The sequence below is a fragment of the Gopherus evgoodei genome, chromosome 10 (assembly GCF_007399415.2).
Source record: "Gopherus evgoodei ecotype Sinaloan lineage chromosome 10, rGopEvg1_v1.p, whole genome shotgun sequence".
Lineage (NCBI taxonomy): Eukaryota > Metazoa > Chordata > Testudines > Testudinidae > Gopherus > Gopherus evgoodei.
This window is the reverse complement of record NC_044331.1, coordinates 9,652,408-9,670,639: the sequence shown is the minus strand read 5'-3', so window position 1 is coordinate 9,670,639 and position 18,232 is coordinate 9,652,408. Positions and strand designations below refer to the sequence as shown.

At 41.9% G+C, this 18,232-nt stretch overlaps 1 protein-coding gene across 2 annotated transcripts in view; it reads right to left on the bottom strand.

Annotated features, from left to right (window-relative positions):
- The window catches only part of IGF1R (insulin like growth factor 1 receptor), a 282,525-nt gene that overhangs the window by 8,625 nt on the left and 255,668 nt on the right, over positions 1 to 18,232 (bottom strand). For both annotated transcript variants that reach the window (XM_030576711.1, XM_030576712.1), the window contains 5 exons: positions 17,490 to 17,719; positions 17,016 to 17,126; positions 13,882 to 14,041; positions 12,870 to 12,999; positions 7,185 to 7,319 (listed from right to left, as the gene is read on the bottom strand). In XM_030576711.1, coding sequence (XP_030432571.1) covers positions 7,185 to 7,319; positions 12,870 to 12,999; positions 13,882 to 14,041; positions 17,016 to 17,126; positions 17,490 to 17,719 — 766 coding nt within the window. The remainder of the gene's footprint in view (positions 1 to 7,184; positions 7,320 to 12,869; positions 13,000 to 13,881; positions 14,042 to 17,015; positions 17,127 to 17,489; positions 17,720 to 18,232) is intronic.

The following is an 18,232-nucleotide window of genomic DNA, read 5'->3' as shown; positions in this document are numbered from 1 at the left end:
TTCAATCAAGACCAGACAGAGTATAGAACACACACTAGAAAATACATAGTAGAGAACAATCCTAGAGCAGCACCCAGAAGAGTGATCTGGGGACCCATTAAGATTTTTCTTTCTTTCCAAGAGTGGTCTTGTGGTTAAGGCAACTAGATCGGGACCCAGGCACCCTGGGTTCAATTCTGAGCTTTGCTAGACTTTCTGCCAGATCACATAATCTCTATACCTAAGTTCTGTAAAGCGCGAATAACATTTCCCTGGCTCATAGAGGTGCAAACAGAATAAATCCTTCAGTTTGAGTTGCTCAGATACTACAAGGAATTGTCCATAAGTTATGTTGCATATTTTTGATTATTTTCAAGATCCACCCATCCCCTTGCAACACTCAAACATACACTCACGCAAAATTAAGGTCCACCTGGATGTGTTACATAATTTATGGATAGCCTCCAATGGTTTGGGGGAAACTACTCGTAGTAATAGCAACACAGATTTCAACTATGCTAATTAAACAGCCTAAGCCTCTGAAAACAAGACTGTCCTCAGAGATCTGACTTACTTATATAAAATTTTAGCCTTGCAACATGGATTTCCTAGATCATATAGTCAGCATTCCTACTCCCCAAATTATGTCATCTATGGGCTTCGATCAATATGTAAAACATCCCCAAGTTAATGAAGGATTAAAGAGAAATAAATCAGATGTCCAAGAAGGCATTTAACCCTCTGCAGGCTTGGTTCACGCCTACTCCTGACAAAAGCAAGTCAAATCAAATTGAAATGCCTATAAAAGTGTTCCCTGTTATATAGAGTCATCTGGGCTGAGGAGAATCCACTTTTGAAAATACATTACCAAAGTAACTATTTCAGAGGAAATACATTTTGATTTTTAAAGAGACGAACACCGTCAGGTTAAAAATCTGGGGCAAAAGCCTCACCCCGGCTCCTTCATGCCAGAGCAGTGTAAACAGGCTCTAAACCCCCACATCTGGGCCGGGACTACTACCCAGTATGGACACTAAGGAAGACAGACGCTGCCTCCCGAGGACCCCCTCACAGAAACATGCTGGAGGTGGGAGTGTATATTGAGATGTGACCACAGATAACAGTACTGTGGAGATTCCAGGCAGTTCTGTGGCCTGTAGGAAATCCCAGGGAAGCTCCATAATTTAGAAGGGCCCCTAGGTTTGTCAAAATTATGCTAGGATGTCCTCTGGTCTCCAGAGCAGCCCAAGATTGGGACAGTACAAAGGTGACTTAAAGATACTATAATCCTCAATACCCCAGTAACTCAAATTAACCCCAAGTAAACAATTTTCAACATCCAATTTACTTTTCACCATTTACTCTGTTTATTTTTTGCAGTATATTCCGCATGCAAGGAAAGCAGACTAGTTAGTTTCACTTCCTTGTTCTCATGCACTCACCCCTCTCTTCACCCAGGGTTTTCTGCAATACCACCCTTATAGTCATGGGTAGGTACTTCCAAAAAAACAAAATCAACACCCAGTAAATCTGCTTCTTGTCAGCAAGGGAGAGACAGATAGAATTATTGTTATTTTTACTTGCGGGAGGCACTGATACTATGGAGAAAAAAAACAGATAAGCTAGCTCAGGGTGGGCAAACGTTTTGGCCCGAGGGCCACACTGGGGTTGCAAAACTGTATGGAGGGCCAGGTAGGGAAGGCTGTGCCTCCCCAAACAGCTTGGCCCTCGCCCCCCATCCGCCCCCTCCCATGTCCCACTCCCTGACTGCCCGCCCTCAGAACCCCCAACCCATCCAACCTCCCCGCTTCTTGTACCCTGACCATCCCCTCCTGGGACCCCCCCACCCCTAACCGCCCCTGCAGGGACCCCACTCCCTATCCAACCCGCCGCTACTCCCTGACTGCCCTGACCCCTAGCTACACCCCTACCTCCTGGGACTCCCACGCCTATCCAACCCCCACCCCCGTTCCCTGACTCTGCCCCATCCAACTGCCCCCTGAGACTCCCCACCCCCTTACCATGCCGGAGCCAGCCAAAAGGCCACGCTGCCTGGCCAGAGCGGCGAGCCAGAGCACTAATGGCGCGACGCACTGAGGCTGCGGGGGAGGGAGGGGCCAGGCAGGACAGTCCCGTGGGCCGGATGTGGCCCGTGGACTGTAGTTTGTTCACCTCTGAGCTAGATACTATGCTGCCATGTTTGGGTTGCAAACAGCTTGGGGTGAACGTTTAAATCCAAACAAAAATCAACTTCACTGAAATGTTTCTTTTAGCTACAAACATATTTCTATTAATACTAGGATGGGCGCAACTTGATATTATCAAGAACAAAAATCAACTACCTGATTATATCCCTTTAATGCAAAGACTTAAAAGTAATCTTGCGAAACAATCTGTAGCATGAAAAAAAATTACGTAAACTGCTAGCCGCTGCATCACAACATACATATACAAATATAAATTTTTTAATTTTGAAAACCTTTTTATATTTAGATTGAAGTCAATCTATAAAAATGTGTCTTCCCCTCCCCTACAAAAGAAGAGAAAGTCTGTGACACACACACACAGACACACAAATATATAAAAACCATTTCTGTTACTTCATTGCTGTTTACTCTCCAGCTGACTGCTATATCCCTGAATAGAAGCATCAGCTGGGGCCAAGAACACTGGATATTCACTGGCTCAGAGCCCTGCGGCCTAGGGGCAATGCTAAGGAGATACCACAAGCAGTGAAGTAATGCATGTGACATCAGCACAAACAAGAACATGTGATGTTTCTTTTAAGCCAGTCCAGAATTAAAAACCTTAAGAGTGCTTCCCATAAAAGGAAGTTGTTTTTTTCTTTTTGTTTTTTTACTCTGTGGGATTGGAGGCCTTGTTTACACTATCTCAACAAGAAAACTTTCCAGTAGACAATTGGAAGAACTCATAAAACTCTTTTTATTTTAAATACCTAAGTTTCTGAGGAATGGCAAGGTGGGCCTGGGAAGTTACAGCAATCACCAAGCAGCAGAATATTGAGTGTCCTTGAAATGAATTTTCCACTTTCTGCTTACACAAAAATGCAGTAAAAGTCATTGTGCTCTCTGCACTGGGGCATTAAATAGATAAATTGCTAGAAAAGCCGTATTCCTTTTAAATATTTTGAGCGACTAACAGAGACCATAATTAACTCAATATATGTTTGTAATATGCATCAGAGTTAATGCCTTATGACTGGGTCTGATGACAACTAGGAACTTAGAATGAAGAGTAAGGGCTGTTACTATCCCACTGCCCACTACATCCTCTAAAAAGCAGAAATGACCCTCTGTATTTGTCTTAAGTGGTGCAAGTGGTAGATTCTGGCTCTAAAATGAGCCGTAACCACAGAAAGCAAAAATCAGAACGGTTTAAACTGGCTGGTAATCTAAGCTACAGATGAGGGAAGCCAGTGTTCAAAGCAGTCTTGCTTCAAACACAGAATTCTCCCACCTCAACTAAACTAACTGTTAAAATCCCAGTGGGAACACGCGGTCTATGAGCTTTAACAGTAACAAAACTCCTTGATGTACAGTCGCAGTGTGACGCACAGCATGCTGCTATTACAACTGCAGTGTATAAGATGCTACTTAGGTGGCAAAAGGAGGAAAAGCAGCAACACATTTCCTAGGTCAGTGTTTCCCAAACTTGAGATGCCACTTGGGAGCAGCGAACCGCAGCCAGTGGGAGCCACGATCGGCCGGACTTGCGGACGCAGCAGGTAAACAAACCCGCCTAGCCCGAGAGGGGCTTTCCCTATACAAGCAGCATACCAGGTTTGGGGAATACTGATGTAGAAGTTAATGTCTCTCTGTTGCTAGAGGGCAGCAAAGCATATCAACATACAAGCATAACATTCACCCAAGACGGAACACACGTGTGTGTGTGTGTGTGTGTGAGCGCGCAATCTGGATAGTTAATGTTATAGATTATTATTAAGGTGGGTTTTCCTGTGTAGCATTTTACTCCCCTCCATCCTTTTGGGGGAGCCTTTGTACTATACTGTGCCCAAAGGGTAAACACGTAGGCTGCCTCCTCAGACATCAACCACACACCATTTTATTTTAGCTGCTTTCAAGACATGCAAATTTGAAGGAGGTGGCCCCATGGCTAGGTGCATCTTGTGGTACGTTTATAATGCCTGATTCCTAGCTCTCCTTCTGGCCTTGCCATGTACACTATGCTGAGCGCAAGAAGTGTACTGACTTTCCTGCAGCAGACTGACTTAGCTTCCTGGACCCCTTGAATTGAATATTAAAATATCTTCCATCTACAGGCAGATGAAATTAAGGTTGATGCATCTCTGTGGTGACTGCACTCTACGACAATTCCCAGTGGGGCAGACGTGCCATGGAACACAATGCTTTGAAAGAAAAACCTTACAGTCTTAAGGGTCAAAACCAGAGAGGAAAAGATCACCACACCTATCCCCCTCCACCTAAAAAGGAACTTCCCGCATTCGATATGGGTCTTCACAGAATGCTTGCCAACAATTGCCTTGCATAAACTGAGGATGTGCAATGAGACTGGTACTGAACCCCAGGGCCATCTGTGCCTCAGTACAATGCACAAAAATGTACTTTCCAAGGATTTTCTTCTTCCTGACATACCCGTTGATGACCAGAAACAGGATATACAGCAGTGGTTCTCAAACATTTGTACTGGTGGCCCCTTTCACACAACAAGCTTCTGAGTGCAGCTCCCCTTATAGAAGAAAAACACTTTTATATTTAACACTATTATAAATTCTGCAAGCGAAGCAGGGCGTGGGGGTGGAGTGGACATCTCGCGACTCCCCCCACCTAATAACCTCATGACCTCCAGTTTGAGAACTCCTGATATACAGGGAGGACTAAAGGTGGGGGAAGAGAAATCTCTGCATACTGACCATTCCACTATATGTGCCCATGGTGATATAGAAAGAAGAGCTCACTAATTGGAGGGGTTGCGATCAGGCTTGTCGAGAGAAATGTGGGGCCCCAGTACATTGTATTCACTTGGACCCCATCCTCTCCCGTTTCACTTTATTTAAACAGATGTTATACACATTTTGGGAGCCCCTCTGACCTCAGGGCCGATGTACCATTGCACTCTCCTTCCTCGTCACTCATCAGCCCTGTCTGTGGTCATGGGACATGGTTTGGTGATACTGTTTTACGGTACATCTACATCTCGCGTTGATGGGCTGCAGCGTGGGCGGGGGGGGGGGGGGACATGTGAAGAAACGGCTCAGCAAGGAGTTACCAACTCCATATACGCTCACTGACAGCCAAGCAAATGTCTGCGTGTGGAGCTGGGTTAGGGCACATTTCTGGTGCTTTCATGTGGATTTGACCAGACTGAGGAGTCCGTTGAATGTGAAAACAGTGCAGGCTGCGAGGGAGAGTGGGGCAGGCCCCTGAAGTTTCAAAAGTTAAAAGCACTTTTTATTTCCTGCATTTTAGAAGATGCAGAGGCATTTTATGCACAATCCAATCTATGAGGCATCATTTACCCGTCTTTCCCTGCCAGGATAGATTCTACTTTCCCTCTCCTCCCTGGGGGAGAGGAAGTGACAGTTGGGCAGGGCCAGGGGAAGGGATGGGGAAGAAAGATTTTCTCATTGTGCAGGGGGATAGAATAGATAACTTCTTATGGTCCCTTCCAGCCCTATGGTTCTATAATTTCTATCCATATGCCAGATTAATGCGGAATTTCCAATGCTAAATCTCTTGCCAAGTTCATTCCCATTGTACAATTTGCTTTCCTACTGCTGCCTGAAACAAGATCACCTTACCTAGGTCTCTCCACATGTCCAGCCCCTGCTGCATAACTCCCATAATGTCAAGCATAATTTCAAAGCCATCTGACTGCCAGGAATTCTCCACAGAATCAAGAAAGGGAAAGAATGTGAGATGGGGGCGTCAGATGGCAGTCAGACCTCCTCCTCCCATCGCCCACGGCCCATCCTCCTCCAACAACAAAACACTGACTGTCATCTGAAACCAAAGCAAGTCCTACAGCCAAAGGCTCTTTTCCTAAGAATCTCAAGCAGCTGATGCCCGTAAGTGATTGCATCCCTTCTGTAGGCCTCCAACAAATTTCAGTAACTGCAAGACACAGCATTTCATTCCAGAAAGCTAGTTTGGGAAGCATATCAAAGTAGTAAAAGACTGAACAACTGAAACTACTGTACACAAAACCCAGCAGAAGTATGTTAACAATGTAAAGTGAAAGGCTGAAGCCTGTTATAGCTGTAGAAGCAATGGTGCAATGAGACTTGATTAAATGCTGATAATAGAACTGAAGAAAACTATTTGGACATTTCTTTCTCTTTAAGCTTATAGGAAAGGAAATTTAAAGGGAGGAGAAAATGTTGACCTCAATGCAATGAGTGCTATCAACTGTGGTAATGGGTCCAAGCTGCTCTGGGAAGAAGAATCATTGCATTATTTTATCTGCATGCTTAATTGGAAAGCTTGGATTCCAAAGGGTAATTCAAAAATTATTTCAGCTGTCCCAAACTCTTGCTTTTCTCTTTTGATATCCAACCGCATTATTTTAAATCATATAGAAAGGTTTAAGAAAGACTACTCGGATAAACTCCGCAAACAGAAACATTTATTTTACACAATTTATATTTCCTTGGATATAGAAAACAAGAGCTTTAGCTGCTTATTTGAGAACCTAACTTTAGCTAATGTGGGATTCTTGCTACTAGCCAAGTTATTTTAAGTAAGGCACATGTTCAGTTTACAGGGTCAGTTCAAATAAAAACTAGCACTGCTAGAACAATCCTTCATACTGCCTTTTTAGTTGCTTATTTGGATTTACATGAGAGAAGAGAGAGGAGAATGGAGGTTACATAATCAATGAACAGCAGAGGTCAGAGTGAGGCTGATCCATGAGTAAGATGGAGCCCATGCTTCAAGAAGGACTGTGGACGCTTCCAATAGTTACACCACAACATCAATGAATTAAAAACAATCCCATCAGCTCACAAGAGTATGAACGTGTCTCCCAACTGCCACCAGACTCAAGCCCATACTTATTTTATTTAACACTCTCATTAGAACATTATCTATGTATCAATGTTCCACTACAGTGAGAGTTGGATTTACCTTGGTAACTCAGCATCACAGTTTAAAGAGGACATCAAATCTAGCTCAAAGTGAAAAATAAAGATGACAGGCGATACTTACAGCATATCAGGACAGTTGTCCGGTTTCTCCAATAAGCCTCCCTCCATCACGAAGCGAAGAACTTGCTCATTGGACATGCCTTGGTATGGCTGCTCTGCTAATGTTGCAATTTCCCAAAGGACAACACCAAAGGACCTGGAAAACAATTACGACTTAAAAAGCGTTACGCAAACAAGCAAGATTTTGGTTTAGAATATGGCGGGGTGTTTTCTTCAAAACCTCCACCAACTTGACTGCTCAAGATACTGATAACATGATAAGAAAACATTTGTTTTGCTAAGCCACCATTATAACTCTGAGTTGGTAGTGACCAACAGCTGTTGACATCAGATAGCTACTTGGTTGCTCAATGTTAATGAGTTTGGTGGGCTCTGTCTTGGCTCCGTGTCAACAAAAGCCATCACTGTTCTTGACTCTAACTAGCAATCTAGCTACTTTGTCAGCGTAAGTGCCAAGTGGGGAAATGGCAAGGAAAATGGACTCCGTTCTCATCTCCACTGGTGCACCTTCCAAGTTCAGATGTGAGGTGCATTTGTGGGAGGGGGTGTAGAGGAGACAGCAGTGAAGAGACTTGCACTATTGCTGCTCATGTCTCGTTTCTGGTGTGTAGAGTATGTGTGTATCCAGGGCTGTCCATCAGACAACCCTTCACTAAACGCTTTATAAAAAGAACCTTAACTCTTTTAGCATAACAATTACACTTGAATATAAAACTGCTGCGGTGACAGATGAGGCTGAGCCTGAAAGGCCACTGAAATGATGAGTTACACCCTGACGTGAAAACAAACAAACCCCAAAACAAATCAGGACATTTCTTCTCTCTTATATTCAGGTACTTCTGGCAAATGGGGAAGAAAGAGAGCTCAGGAAGACAAGCATGTAGGAGCATAGCCCTCCTCTGAAGGCAGCTGCTTTTTCCCTTTCATTTTGTCTGACATGCTTCAACAACAGAAACATTGAACAGTAAAAGAACCCTGACTTTTTCCCATTTCAGCCATTACATGGCTACCTATTAAAATGTATGCTGCTAAGCCTGCAAATGCCATATGGTTTGTTCTCCATATAAAAACCTGCTTGTGGCACAGGAATACTTTTTGGTTAATACTGGTTTCCCCTTTTGTAACTCTGCTTTAGATTCTCCCACGTGCCAACTTACAGACGCAATGCAAACATCAAGACATATCTGAGACATGACAGCAACCAATGTAACTCGCTTGCTTAGAGTAGATGTGGGGAAGATGCCTGGGCCTGTTTAATCATATAGGATGCAAATGTACATCTTTCCAGGCCTCTTGCACCAAGAGCCAACGCTGTGCTACGAAGATCGATTTACAACATTTACACCATCTTGGAAAGCTCAACTGCCATTTTGCAAGATACAGGGAACCTATCTACAGATCTGCAAAAGGACAGTAGGAGAAAGGTGTTGATCTAGTAGTGTGAGCTGTTCATTAGGTAATAGAGACAAGTATAGTTATGATTTAGAAGCACTTGTGAAAAATTTTACGTTTCTTTTCCGTAACAATCTTACACAGAACTAAGCAGCTCCTTCATGTAATTAAAGATAAAATTTAACATTTTTATTGCCCTGATATGCCTTCAGAAATTCTTTAAATGTCTGTTTAGTAAACTAACATGAGATCAAGATGGACAATAGTATCAACAATCTCTACAGGACAGAAGTGTCATCTCATTTACACACTGTTGAGCAGCAAAGAAGAACAATTCTATGCTTTCATAATCAGATCCTTGTTTTCACCACTACTGCACCCAGCCCAACTTGCTATAGGGAAGAAAGGATGTGTGGGCTAGTAGTAAGGTTTGTGTTGTGAAAACAGGAGTTCAATATTATTAGGCGGTTATGGTAGAGTGGTTTTACCTCTCAGGTTATCCACTCTACCTAAAATGGGTTCTCGTTTAAACCAGAAATGACTAAAGGGTTTTGCAACTATGCAGTTACACTTGGAACAAAACAAACCAAAAAATCTCTGCTCCGCTTCTTGGTGCCTTACTGCTATTCCGATAGCCACAGGAAAGAAGCTACTGAGTTTATTTCCTGAGTGCTACTACAGCACTAGCAATTACATTGCAAGGAACAAACCTGCATTGCTCCTTTAAAATAGTTTAGCAGACCTAACAGAAATTGTACATAGAAAAGACCTATCATACAGAAAGACACCTTGTGGCTCTGGATCCCAAAAGGTACTGCATTAATTTTAAGATCTTGGCCCTCTCCTTGCAGCCCAACAAAAAGTCTTCCCTAGTTACCTCATTCCTCAGTCTTTAAGAACAATAACAAAGTGAATTACCAAACTAAACCCTCGCCCTTCAAACCCTCCAGACACACTTTTACAGTTTGCCATTTCACCTGACAGCTTATAAATCCTGATGTCTGGCCATTTGCAGTTCTCATTTTGACATTTGGCTTCTAACAATGGCATCTAAGAATGTGGAACCTGATGTCACAATATACTACCAGAAAGACAGAAATACAGTCTCAGTATTTTCATTTTTTTGAAAGCACGAAAAATAACCACAAAAAAATAGCCAAAGAATATTGTTTTCATGAAGCAACTTCAAAGCCTGAACACTGAAAAGGAGAGGTCTTTAATGTATAGCATCTGGTCTGCTCTCTCTGTTATTTAAAACAGACTGGAATGGCTGTTTTACTCACAAGCAGATCAAATAACAAAACACTGAGTATTTCATGACAGTGATAAGTTGGGCTTCAATGCTTTTGAGATGTTCAAAAGTTTAAATCTGTTGAATTTAATTATTTTGGATATGTGTGATTGAATGCGCGGGTACGAAATATACTTGTCTATGGATACACATTGTGTACACAGACAAACACCACTATATTCCCCATATTTAACCATTTCTTCATACCTTGAATATTACACCTGCAAAGGAGGATTTACAAAAACATTTACGTTGTTTCTAGCATTAGACATTAAATAATCCCAAAGGAAATATTTTAGAAGTTTTAGTTTTTCCTAATGTCCTACCTAAACCGCCCATTGCTTCTTGTCCTCTCCTCAAAGGTTAAGGAGAATAATTTGTCTCTCTCCTCTTTGTAACAACTTTTTATATACTTGAAAACTGTTATACCCCCAACCACTCTTCTCTTCTCCAGACTAAACAAACCCATTTTTTTCAGCTTGCCCTCACAGATCATGTTTTCTAGACCTTTAATCATTTTTGTTGTTCTTCTCTGGACTTTCTCCAGTTCGTCCAGATCCTTCTTGAAATGTGGTGCCCAATGGTGACAAACTATTCCCCAAAGGTCATTTCTTTCTCTGGGTGAGTGTTATAATTTTTACACTGAATAGGGAGTTACAGAAAAGTATACGTAATCAGCTCCCAAAAATTCTTTCCAAGGAAGCAAAGATCTATTTCTCAGTGCTTCTGGAATTGGAAGCTATGCACTCTGAAATATACTCACTCACATAAACACCACATCTGACTATTTCTAAGCTCTAAAGTTCCTCTTGTAAGAGCCGTAGTACGGTACCATGGAAATGACAATTTCTATTTTTACAAGCAGAAGTCTGTTATGCCAAAGAAATAATCTTTTTTTAAGGCTGGTCTTTTCCAGCCTCGTCTTTGGTGATTTACTTTCCCCCTCTACCCCTTCTTTTGCAGCTGCTGCTAAGATACCTATGTTTTGGGATTACATGGTTGTGCCACTGTTGAAGTGAAGTAGTGTTTGTTTAACCTTGCTTTGGATTGAGTAATGGATTATATAGCTCTCCAGTGATGCCTATTCTTCCTCTGCTCCTCACAACACTGCTGTGGTAAAAAATCACACACTTGTTTTGTGCCACTGATGTTTAAATGGCAGAAGTGGCTGTATTTTAAGCCCCTCATAAAACTTTCTGAAGTGGTATTTCTAAGGACACCGATACGTGGCAGTAAGATAACACATGAGCGCACACCTCGCCAGTTTGCATGTATTGGAGCACTAATTTACTTCTGACGATTAAATTCATGCCCTGTCTAGAATTTTTGTCTGTCATTTGGGTTTTGTTCAAGCAATATGCAGTTTAAGTGGTAGTTTTAAAGAGAAAAGCTAAGCAAGTGGAATGAGCTGGATCATTTATTTACCAAGGTGTAAGAACTGATGAACTATAGTCCATCCTTGATGTAAGTGACAGCTAAGAACCACTGGTGGATTTAGAAATTGATCGGCAATAAGAATGGGTCAAAATCGTGTTGTTCTGCTCTTCAGTCTAGACCAGCTCAACTCCAGATGGTTCAGTGTGTTTAGGTTTTATGGATAATATATTAAACTGAAGTTCTGTCTACTCTGTGAGGCCTTCACTGGTCCCAAAATACCGTTTTTGTGTGTAATAAGAGTAAGCTAGCAATCCACTCCTTTGTCATGTTAGCTGGTTGTCACCCTCTACCCAGAGGAGGCTGTTTTCAGTGGTGCTATTTATGTACCTAAGTTGTAATAAAAGGTGCTATAGGAATGCATCTATTACTGCGTGTACAACAGCAGCACATGGCTAAAATGGCAAATTTAACTTCTACTGTGATTGCTTTTCCCTACAGTAGTTAGAGGATTTGGCTGGAATCAGTCTGTGTCATTTCTAAGCAACACACATTTTCATAGGTTGAAGGGTTAGCAGCTTTATAAAGAAGTTATGAACTATGCCAAAAAAAATAAAAAAGCCGCCTCTTGCTTTCCTTTGTCATAACTTCAATGATAAAACTTTCACTCAAAGCTGATGCTGCGTAGAACTGCAATCCACTGACTGCAAAAGATCCAAGCTGTTTAAAAACCATATAGTTTACTACTTAAATAATTTTTCTACCAACTTCCAGACATTTGGAGGCAATCAACTGCCAATTCTGTAACATACCAGCTGTAAAACCTCTTGCTAGGAAGGCAGAGAAAACAAGAAAGACTTAGAAACGTAGGTTTGCCAGTATATATTAAGCTCTTGCCAAGCCCTCCATTTACTTTCAGAAGCTGGGCACCTATCATCAAACCTTTGAGAAGAAAAAAAAAAGTTCTTCCCAAAGTATTTTTTTTTTCCTAAAAGGCATATTGTGATTTCCCCTGTACAGCTCTATTATTAACTCTATTATTACGCAATTTTTTTTCTTTAAAGGATCTTGTAGTATTGAAGTGAAACGGTATGCAAAAACTAAAGGGGAAAATACATAACGGATGATTCCAAAGAATAGGTCAGTGCATTTTAGCATTTGTACTTCCTAAGTAAGAAAACAGAGTTATGTACACAGAATTTGATAAAAATCAGGTCAAAGAATCAGAGTGTATATTTGACACCTTTCAATGCTTTTCTCAGAGAAGGAGGACTGGAAATGACCAAGTTTCTTTTCTGGGTAAGTGTAGTCAACAGACCACAGATTTTTGATGTGAGTGGTTGATTCCCTATCCCTGAAGGAAGCACATATCCTCTCCAATCTCCGATTATACCTTCAGTCTCAGGCAGACACCTGCATCTGAGAACAGAATATGGGATAAAGGGTTTCGGATGGACAATTTGCAATGGGGACGGCATAAACCGAGTGACTCGTGGTCAGTAAAATAGGCGGGGGAAAAGCAGAGCCTTTGAAGACTTAGTAGACCTTAGGTGCTTGTTTTTATCGATAAAAATCTGATGGAGGCTAGAAGAGTATCTAAACTGTTTTTAAAAGCCCCTGTTTTGTTACCAGACGTCTGAATGTGTTGTGAAGACTCCATCCTTCAGTGACTCTGGGGACATCCAGCGCACAGGAAGCAGACCTTTCCCTCCTTTCCGATAGTAATCTGTCTCGTAGATATCTCTGGTCATGCCAAAATCTGGAAGGTAAGGGAATAAAATGTCTCTCTCTACAGGCCAGGATAATTAACATGTCCCAAAGAACCTGCCCAACCAAGAATCGCTGCTTCAACACAAAGTATTTGTGATTTGTGAGCATAATGGTTTACTTACACACACACACACCCCTGGCCCCCAGGGTTTGGTCTCAGTCTCACTGAAACCAACAGGAATCTTCCCATTGATTTCTCTGGGAACAGAACTGGGTCATGAGTAGGTTTCAGTGATAGCGTTTATAGGAGTTCTTGGAATACTGTAGAGTCAGGGCCAGCATTGCACAGCTCAATGGAAGAGCAAGAACAGTTCCTGCCTACTCTAGGGACAGCTCTGGCCAGTGCCTTCAGTTTGTCATGTTCAGCACAAATTCACACTCAAGACAAAATAAGCAAAATTATTTTTTCAATATATCTACATGATGACAAGCTGGGCTCTTTGTATGCTGAATTCTGATTCTTTTCCCCCTAAAAATCCAAGAAGAAACTTGCACTTTTTATCAAACCACTTTTATCTCATGACTTCAACTGGTTTTTATTTTTTGGAAATAAACTCCTCCTTCCCCCAAAAGCTAATTCAATTTCCTTTCATATCTTCCAGTTCAGAGCTCATGAAAGACTATGCTGTTCCTTCCCAGAAAGCTCAAGTAGGTAAGTGTTGAATTTGGACCAAATCCCTGATAGTGAAAACTCAGATGGACTTAACTATAAGCACATTTAAGTGAGTCCTCAGGTGGAACATTCATCCCCCAGAATCAAATACTTGGCTTAGTAACAATTTAAGGAAATTAAGGTGCCTTTTTCAATGCTAACCGTAGGATTATACTCCCATTTCATCTGACTTTAGGGGGAGAAAAAAAGAAAAAGCACCTCCAATTTTTACAGTGAAGTCTTCAGCCACCATGCAATTCCTTGCAGCGAGATCCCTGTGCACAAATTTGTTGGCGTTGAGGTATGCCATGCCGTCAGCAATCTCTCCTGCCATCTGAATCATCTTCTTCAGAGTTGGAGGAGACTGGCCTGGGTTATTCTGAGCAAGAATAAGTAGGTAGAAGTGTGAGGTGGAGGGAAAAAATTGTTTCCACTTCAAAAACTGCAACATGCATTTCTTAATCAGATCATCAGAAGTCAGTCTGAGACGACACCAGCACCAGTCTGAAGAAAAACTTATGATTACGAAGACCATAGCATCTGCTTAGTGGGAAAATCATGTCTTCTCTCTCCACCCACATAAAGCTTGGTTACAGTTAGCTCCTGTATAGCAGCACATTCCATTTTGGGGAACAGAGACAAGTTTTGCTTTAAACGGGTCATTTTTGCTATTCAAGTTTTCCTAAAAGTTTTAAGAAATAACCTTCTTGCATTACTTCACAATTCTATACGGAGAGCACTACTATCAGCATAAACAAAACAGAAAATGTTACAAGATACTGTTAATTATTTCTCCTGACGTGACACCTCTTGAATTACATATTCCTGCAAAAGGGGGAAAAAGCCATTCAGATAATTTTCATAAAATAGATTTGCTCATGATCATCAACAAAAGGTATATGCAGCTTTTACTACCATAGCTATTAGCTGTACTATGCTGGAGGGCAACATTTGAGATGGCTGCATACACCTCAGCACATCACACTATGGTTTAACATCTGCCAGTGCAAAATTGACTAAGACTTATACCTCCAGCTACAAGATAAGCAGTGTTGGATAGTGGGTTGCGTAGAAGGCAGGACTCCTGAGCAGATCAAATCACTAAACTTTCACTGTGTGCGCGGGTGGGGTGTGTGTGTTAATGATGGTGTTTGAGTTTATTATGATTGTTCAGCACTTTCAAAATGTGTGTCACATGTTTATTATTATGAGTCTCTCCACTCCTTCTCTAGGAACCCTTCCAAATTCCCCTATTCCTAAATGGAATGGATCTCACAGCAAAGGACCTATAGGGATGGATCTAAGGAAACCTGGAAAAATTAATCCATCTGAAGGTATGCAATTATTATACCCTACTGACAGCAAGGGCCAATGTAAGCTGGAACCCTTTGTGGAAGGCCATGACTGTGTGGTGAAATCAGTGGCTCAAGAACTTGTGGCAGTACGTCAGGAAGGAGTCAATCCACTGCAGCTCTCCAGAACAATTAGTTAAGTATGAGAAGCACTGTAAGATACATTAACTCCTCACTTAACGTCGTCCTGGTTAACATCGTTTCACTGCTGATCTATTAGAGAAACATACTAATTTAAAGTTGATTACAGTGTTGTTTGGCTGTGGGGGCTTGGAACGAGGGTGGGCCGGTATCCCCTCCATCAGCTCCCCTTCACCCCCCACCAGTGCTTCCCACCTGCCAGCAGCCCTGTGGATCAGCAACTTCCCTTCTCTATCTCAGCACCTCCCGCTCATAGCAATCATTTTTCAAGGTTGGGGGAAACAATAAATCAGCATGCAGAAGAGAAAAACAGACTAGGCAATACTCCTTTTCGGTCACTCTCTTGTTTATATCATCACTGCTCCCTGTCTCCAAAGTCTACTGAATTTCGTTACTTTTGCTCTTGATAAGCTCTTCAATATGACCCAGGATCTGTACCTTGATAAAAAAGCCTTGGTCTCAGTGCTCAGAAGCTAGCCCAATCCTCATGTAATCCATATTCCCATTGAATGATGGGGTATAGAACAGTGTTTTTAAAGAACCTGCCTTTTGTTTCATAAAATGCCCTTCATTTTACACCTAAGTTTCATTGACACAAACCAGCTGTTTGCTCTCTGTTGCTGTAAATTATTTACATCACAAATGCTGCATTGTGAAATTGAGGCGAGCACATTTTATACATGGCCAACCTTAATTTGAGCAGGAAGTGACCTCTAACGTTCTTTCCTAGCCTTTTGGATCCTGTAACGTAGGTGAGTGATTTTATCTATTAGACTGACAGGGCTGAATATTAAACATGAGCATGACTAAATATTAGTGTTTATTGCAAAGTGCTCATTCATAATTTATGTCAAAAACAAAACGGGCAGCATGTAAGGCTTCATCCAAGAGCAATTACCCTGCTCGTGCATTTTTTTAAAAATTGTACTGTTTTGCAGCTTTATCAAGAGTCAGATTAGGCAAGAAAACTTAATTCAAACCTGAAAAACAGGCACTTAGTGACACAGAGGTGGGACTTAAGTGTGCTATTATATACTTTCTACTATCCCCGTGAAAAAAGCTCTTTTGGCATAAGGAGCAGCAGATCACAGAACAGCTGGAGTTTCATTAATAGAGCTCAAAGAGAAAAAAAGATAATTGCAAGAAAGAAGATAAATTTCATTCTGTATAAGTATTTAACTTCTTAGATGCACGGGTCGGACACAGAGGAGTGAGCAAAGAGTAGCTGGAACTCAGAGAAGGTTCTGAAGAGCCCTGGGCATGAACACTCCAGAAAAGACAGGAATGAAGTGATGAAGCTGATTGCTCAGTTACTGGGCTCCTATTATAGCTAGTAATGAAGGTTAGCTGCCAGCAGGGCAAGTAAAATTATGCATCACACTTAGTTCACAGATTAAAAAGAAAAAAGAATGAGGAAAATTATGGGACACAATGAAGATACCAGTTGGCTTTAACACAAGGAGTGAACTGGAGCTAGTCCTGGATTTCAGCAATGGTCTCTTTTTAAATAATGTGTAATTTAACAAAGACAGACCCAAAACCTATAAAATAAATGAAGTGGAGGAAAGAAGATATGATAAATATGAGACATACAAAAAGGTCTGCAGAAACCTGCTAACCTACGCATGAAAAAGCCAGGGGTATTGCATACAAAAGCACAGACCACTGAGGCTTAGCAGCTGTGCCAAGCCAGTACAAGTAACTTGGCCAATGTTCGTGAGGAAGGTTTACATCAGAAACCACTGACAAGGCCAGCTGCTCCAAACAAGGCAGGAGACTGACAGCATGGGCAAGTTTGGTGTGTTGAACTCATTGCCTTTTCTTGCAAGTGGAGGGAAAAAACCCAACCCACACCCTTACCTCTGTGTCCGGCCGCAGAGATCTCAGATAACTCTTGAGATCCCCGCGTGTCATGAGCTCCATGATAACCAGTGTTGGTTGGCCTTGAGAGACGACTCCAAGCAGCCGCACCTGAAAGGGAAAAGTTAGGATTACCCAGCAGATATGCTAATTATTACTGGGGAAATTATTAACCAATTAGAAGCCCGGTTATTAACCAGGAGTGGCCCCAGTCTGGAACTAACACCCACAAATCTTGGGAAGAGTTTCAAAAAGATTTCGATCCCAACTCTGTGGCAGCGGCCATCCTTATTAACGCTTTATGACGCACACTGTGAGAGCCATGTGATGAGGAAGCACTTTCCTTTAGCATGCTGCCTTAAGGAGATCTTGACTCTTGGTATCATGGAGTCAATCAAGCCTGGCACCTGAAACCATCATGCCAGTAACTATAGTTACGTTAAGGGAAGATATGCTCAATTTCAATCAGCTTACCACATGATGACAATTGAATTCCTTCATGACTGAGGCCTCGTTTAAGAACTCTATCCGTTCACGCATGCTTGCAGACTCATTGACAGTTTTGATGGCCACTCTAGTTTCTGGCTCATCCTTCACCACTCCCTTAGCTATTCCCTCGTAAACCATTCCAAAGGAGCCCTGCCCAAGCTCTCGACACATGGTGATCTTCTCACGGGGCACTTCCCACTCATCTGGAACATACACTAGAGTGAGAGAGAACAGCCAATGACATTCTGCACATAGTTGTGGAAATGGGGAGAAGACTTGTAGCTTCAAGATAAAAAACCCCCAACCATGAATTATGAGTAGCAAAATGCACACAGCATGAGAACATATGTATCCAGCTACATATGCAATTGTTTCCATGTACTTTCCCAGACAGTTTACCTACCTTAGGTTTTTATATAGCACCTAAAGACTCAAGATTTATTCTTCTCTCTCTGCAGAAACCCCAGCATTGGCAGTCAAAGGAACAAGCTACAATCCCAAATAACGTCAGTGCTTTGTGTTGCCATCATAACTATCAAGCTAGCTCGCCTGAGATGACCTTTAGCGGAGGTCGTCAACTTCATGGCCAGTTTCAGTTCTGTCTAGGATTGTGATTACTTGATTGTTACCAGTCTAAAGCATACACAAATCTTAAAAGGATGGCGACTGTGGTGGAGAAAAGGAAGCATCACTATGGTGCTTGCATAATGGAAAATGATTAGGGAACA